A 5,517-nucleotide genomic window follows, 5' to 3' on the forward strand; every position below is an offset into this window, starting at 1 on the left:
CGAAAAAAGACAAAAAAAAAAGGAAAAAAAAAGAAATAGCAGCTAAAGAGTAAGAAAAAAGAGAATGTGGTGTCATTTATCCCTCTTATAATTAAATATTTGTGACAAAATCTCCCTCTCTTCAACTGGGCTATGAGCTTCTTGAGGAGAGGAACTATATCTTTTTTTATGTTTGCATGTCCTACAGGGTCTGACACATAATAGGCACTTAATTTTAACTATTGAGTGAATAAGTCAGAGGGCACTTGGGAAAATGAACTAGGCTGTGGTTGAGAAAGATGGTATTTGCCAAGCCAAGAAGTATATTATTTCAGCAGTGGCAAATTGTGAATGGCATTTAGCAAATGGACAAAATGACCAGATTAATGTTTTTGTAATTTGACTGTGGTAGCAATGTAGAAATTAGATTAGTTAAGGAAGGCTGGGGACAGAAATACCAGCTAGGTTATCACAATAAGCCGCATTGAATTCAGGCAGTAGCAGAGGGTCTGGAGACGGTAAGAGAGAATGGATAGAGTTATGATAGGAGGGCAGAGAAAGAAGGCAAAGATAACTCTGGGCAATTTTATTCAAGCACCTAGTGGATGATTTTGCCATTGCCAAGATATAGAAGTTGAGAAAAGGAGCAAATTTGGGGGAAAATAACTCAGCTTCAATTTGGATATATTGTGTTTGAAATGTTTATGTGATGTCCAAATACCTTTTTCCACCGGAGAGTTGAATTCATAAGAGAGGTCTAGGTTAAAGAAACAAATATGGGCCATAGTGATAGCTGAAATAAGCCTAAAGAATTTAAAGAACACTAAAAAGAACTTACTATCCTACCTGTGAGGACAAAAGAACATTTGAAAGAGGTTTTGAGTTTAACTAGTCCAAGACACAGGAGTGTGTGCAAGGAAGAAGCATTCCTGGAAGAGCAAACCCAAGTATAGTGATTCAGAACCCCAAAACCTCACAAAAATCAGTTTGTTCATAAGTTCATCTTCATTTCTTTAATATTTTGAGTATAAAAACTTTGAAATGTTTATATGGATATAAAAGGTAGAATGTGGATTTTAATTTTTCTCTTATTCAATTTCAAAGGAAAGAAGATTCTATATGATATACTTGCCTTTGCCAAAGAAAGTGTTAATTCTCATGTCACCACACTTGGACCTCAAAATTTTCCTGCCAGTGACAAAGAACCATGGCTTGTTGATTTCTTTGCCCCTGTAAGTTATTTTTATCTGTCAAATTTCAATATAGTCATATTCTTATCTTGACATGGCAAAAAGACGTTTTCTAGATAACCTCAAACCGTTGTAGTAGAAATGTGTCACTCAGTTCTGTCCACTATCACATATCATTTCTAAGTGAACATTAATGTTAACCCCTCTAAGGATTAAGTACGTACCCAGAAGACATGACACTAAGTGTAGTTTGTCTTACTTAGCATATTGCTGGTTGCAAAAATGACAGGTTTTTTTATTTCTTTTGTCTCATGATTTCATTTGTCTCAGTGCTTATGATTTTTTTTTTTCTTAGTGGTGTCCACCATGTCGAGCTTTACTGCCAGAGTTACGAAGAGCCTCAAATCTTCTTTATGGCCAGCTTAAATTTGGTACTCTAGATTGTACAGTTCATGAAGGACTCTGTAACATGGTAAGGCAAAGTTTAAAAAATATATTCTAATCAATGTTTTTGTAAATAGAGACCTTTTGACAGTCAAATTTGATATTAAAATAATAAAATAACTTTTCAAATGTATATCTTCCATTTAGAGTAGTAACAAGTTGTTTATTTTATTGGTTATGAATATTCATGAGGTACAGAGCTGATCGTTACCCCTCAGGCTCAAGATGTGAGGGCCAGATTCATACTGGCAGCATGCCCATTACCACAAATAGCATTTATACCCCATGTCCCCCACCCAATTAGCCCCAGATTCCCTCCCCCTCTCCCACCCATTCCACTTCATAGCCCAAAAAATGTTCCCTCCCTCTGCACGTCCAGCACACCACTGTGGACTTTCCTTCCTTCTTTTTCTCTTAGCTCCCACGTATGATTTAGCACATGCAGTATTTATCCTTCTGTGCTTTGCTTATTTCACTCAACATAAGTTTCTCCAAGCTCATCCATATTGTTGCAAGTGGGAGTATTTCATTCTTTCTTATGGCAGAGTAGTATTCCATCGTGTATATTTACCACATTTTCCTCATCCAGTCATGGACATTTAGGTTGGTTCCATGTCTTGGCTATTGTAAACAGAGCTGCAGTGAACATCGGAGTGCAGGTATCCTTTCGACATGATGATTTCCATTCTTCCGGGTATATACCCAGAAGTGGGATTGCAGGATCGTATGGAAGATCTATCTATAGTTGTTTGAGAAACCTCCATACTGTTTTCCATAGTGGTTGTACTAATTTACAGTCCCACCAACAGTGTAAGAGCATTCCCTTCTCTGTACCCTCGCCAGCATTTTTTATTCACCATCTTTTTTATTAAAGCCAGTCTAACTGGGGTGAGCTGGTATCTCAGTGTAGTTTTAATTTGCATTTCCCTGATGACTAGTGACGTTGAGCATTTTTTCATGTTATCTGTTGGCCATTAGTAAGAAGTTATTTAAACAAGTAATTTTATCAAAATGACATCAAATTATGATTGAATTAAATCATGAGTGGATAATATATGTGGTTGAATGTAGAATAAGGTCTTATTTATCAAACTCAGGCAGGTATTTAGTTGACCTGATAAAATGCTTACATGGTTTTCCAATTACTTAAAATCTTTATTTCTTTAACTTAATATTATCTTTCAACAATCTATAATTTTTATTTTGTGGCTCTTATCATACTTGTCTTCTAAGTATATTTAATAGAAGGATATTAAGACAATGAATGAGCTTTTTGAAATCTTTCTTTACATGAAAATATTTTCTTAGGTAAATAAGTATTCATTCCTCAGTTCCAGGAAGAACTAGAAATTATATACCTCATAGTAAAAATATGAGGATACTTCAAAAAGTTCATGGAAAACAGAATTAAAAGAAATACAAATCTTTCCATAAACTTTTTGAAGTACCCTCATATATAATACCACCTATAAAATATTCTTGGCCACAAAAATCAATTCTAAAGTAGATCAAGCCTCCAGATCTGTTATTGTGTAGGAAATCCAATGACCAAGGAACATATTAAGTGATTCAGTGGACTTGCAATCTGCAGATCCCAGTACGTGGAGAGCTTTACAGGACAAACACCCAGTTTATTCGACAAATACATTGAAGGGGATGGGGAGGAGATACTGAAGAGACTTAAAGATCCTTTCAGTCAAATACAGTGTTTAGGCCTTGCTTGGATGCAATGAAAACATACCAACTGCAAAAAAGGAGATGTAATTAGGGAGATTTGAACACTGACAGGATATTGTGGTTATTTTGGAGAGAAAGTCCTTACATTTTAAATATACTGCAATATTTATGGATGAAATGACAGATCATCTGGAATTTGCTTTAAAATAATCTTGGAGTAGGAGTAGAATAGAAGCGGGGTGTAGATGAATGAAGTAAGAGTATCCATGAGGGGGTGACTATTATAGCTACATGAGTGTATGTTAGTTTATTGCTCTCTACTTATATGGATGTTTTCAATAACTCATAAAACTAAAATGTTTAAAAGATAGAGAGAAGGGCTGACCCGGTGGCGCACTCGGTAGAGTGTGGCGCTTGGGAGCGCGGTGGCGCTCCCGCCGAGGTTTCGGATCCCATATAGAGACTGGTCCGCTCACTGGTTGAGCACAGTGCGGGCGCGACACCAAGGGTTGCGATCCTATTGCCGGTTGTGGTACGGGCGCAACACCGAGGGTTGCGATCCCATTGCTGGTCGCGGTACGGGCGCGACACCGAGGGTTGCGATCCCATTGCTGGTCGCGGTACGGGCGCGACACCGAGGGTTGCGATCCCGTTACCGTCACGGAAAAAGACAAAAAGGGAAAAAAAAAAAAAGATAGAGAGAAAAGAGAGGAAGGGAAAAAAGAAATGGGGAAAGGAAGGGAAATGAAAAAAAGCAATATGTTTCTAAAACATGATAGAAGTAAATGTAAGGGGAAATCTGTATGACAACTGTGTTGGGAATAATTTTTTGCTTTGTACAAAAGTACAAAAATAACAAAAGGATTAAAAATTAATGAATTTGCTACATTAAATTTTGAATCTATTGCCAAAGAGGCACTATAATGTTAAAACAGACTTTTTCAAACTTGATTGAAAAAAATGAGAAAGGTTAAAGACGTTTTGTACAGTAGGAAATCCGGTAAGTGTAAAAAATGTTAGACTTCACTTGTTATCAAGAAAAGGCAAATTACAGCAAAAGTCAGATACCTTCCCCACCCATCAAACTTCAAAGATTTTACAATAAATAGCTAGAATATAGACAAATAAGTTATTCATTCACACAGTGGAATACCATTAGAATATAGATAAATAAGTTATTCATTCACACAGTGGAATACCATAGAGTATTTAAAAGTAGATATGCCTTTATCAGCATGGGTACATCTCAAAAATATACAATGTAAAATGAAAAAAGCAGATTGCAAAATAGCAAACAGTGTGATAATATTAGGGAAAGGTTTTAAATGCTCAAAACAATATATTGCTCAGGGATACATACACATGTAGCAAAAGTATAAAAACATCAATGGATTGGATATGCACTAATTTCAGAATATTAGTTGACTCTAGTGTGAGGGAGGGAAAGAAATAGGGTCAAGGAAGAGTACGTCAGCAATTTGCCAGTGTGCCCAAAGTTAATCTTTGTTAAATATAGGGGAGGGATATGCAGGTATTTGTTAGATTATTCTCTCTTCTTATAAATATGTTTGAAGTTTCATTAAGTTTTAAAAAATAAAGGAAATAAGGTTTGGTTTTGAATGTCTTGTGTAAGAATGTGACTTTGAAAATAAGCTCCAACAAAGATAAGAAGTTAATTTGATAATAATCGTAATTTGAATTCCCTTAGTTTTTCTAATTTTTGTCTCATTAAATATCATGTGAGTATAAAGTGTAAGGGTTTAAAAATATGGTATCCTAGATTCACCTGGAATAGAGAACAGGATTCATTAGTCACTACTCACCAATTGGTTGACCTTACCAAGTCACTTAGCCTCTCAATATCTCAGTTCCCTCCTATATAACCTGGCTTTTTAATTTTAGCTGCTGAGTAGAATTGTTCTGAGGAATAAATGAGAAACTACATGTTAAATACTAAAATAGGGCTCAACACATAATAAGCACTTGTTAAATTTTAGCTGTAATTATTTTGTTAATCTCATGAATTATTTGAATTTGCAGATATTTTTCAAAACTTGGATGTTTCTATTTTTTTTTTTTTTTTTTAATTTATTTCTCAACCCTAGTCAAAGATTCTAATTTGCTAATGAGTACTTGTCAACTTTAAGGATGCAAAGTTCAGCTACAGCAAATCCACAGACAGGGATCTCTTTGTAATATTTTAAAAAATAAAAATATAGAGAGATGC

The 5,517-nt window shown here is 35.3% G+C and overlaps 1 protein-coding gene across 1 annotated transcript in view; it reads left to right on the forward strand.

The window, feature by feature from the left end:
- Positions 1 to 5,517, forward strand: part of DNAJC10 (DnaJ (Hsp40) homolog, subfamily C, member 10) — a 43,070-nt gene that overhangs the window by 21,424 nt on the left and 16,129 nt on the right. The window contains 2 exon segments of the mRNA XM_008565726.1: positions 1,084 to 1,211; positions 1,525 to 1,641. Of these exon segments, the coding sequence (XP_008563948.1) occupies positions 1,084 to 1,211; positions 1,525 to 1,641 (245 nt within the window).

Source organism: Galeopterus variegatus, unplaced genomic scaffold (assembly GCF_000696425.1).
Source record: "Galeopterus variegatus unplaced genomic scaffold, G_variegatus-3.0.2 Scaffold202, whole genome shotgun sequence".
NCBI lineage: Eukaryota > Metazoa > Chordata > Mammalia > Dermoptera > Cynocephalidae > Galeopterus > Galeopterus variegatus.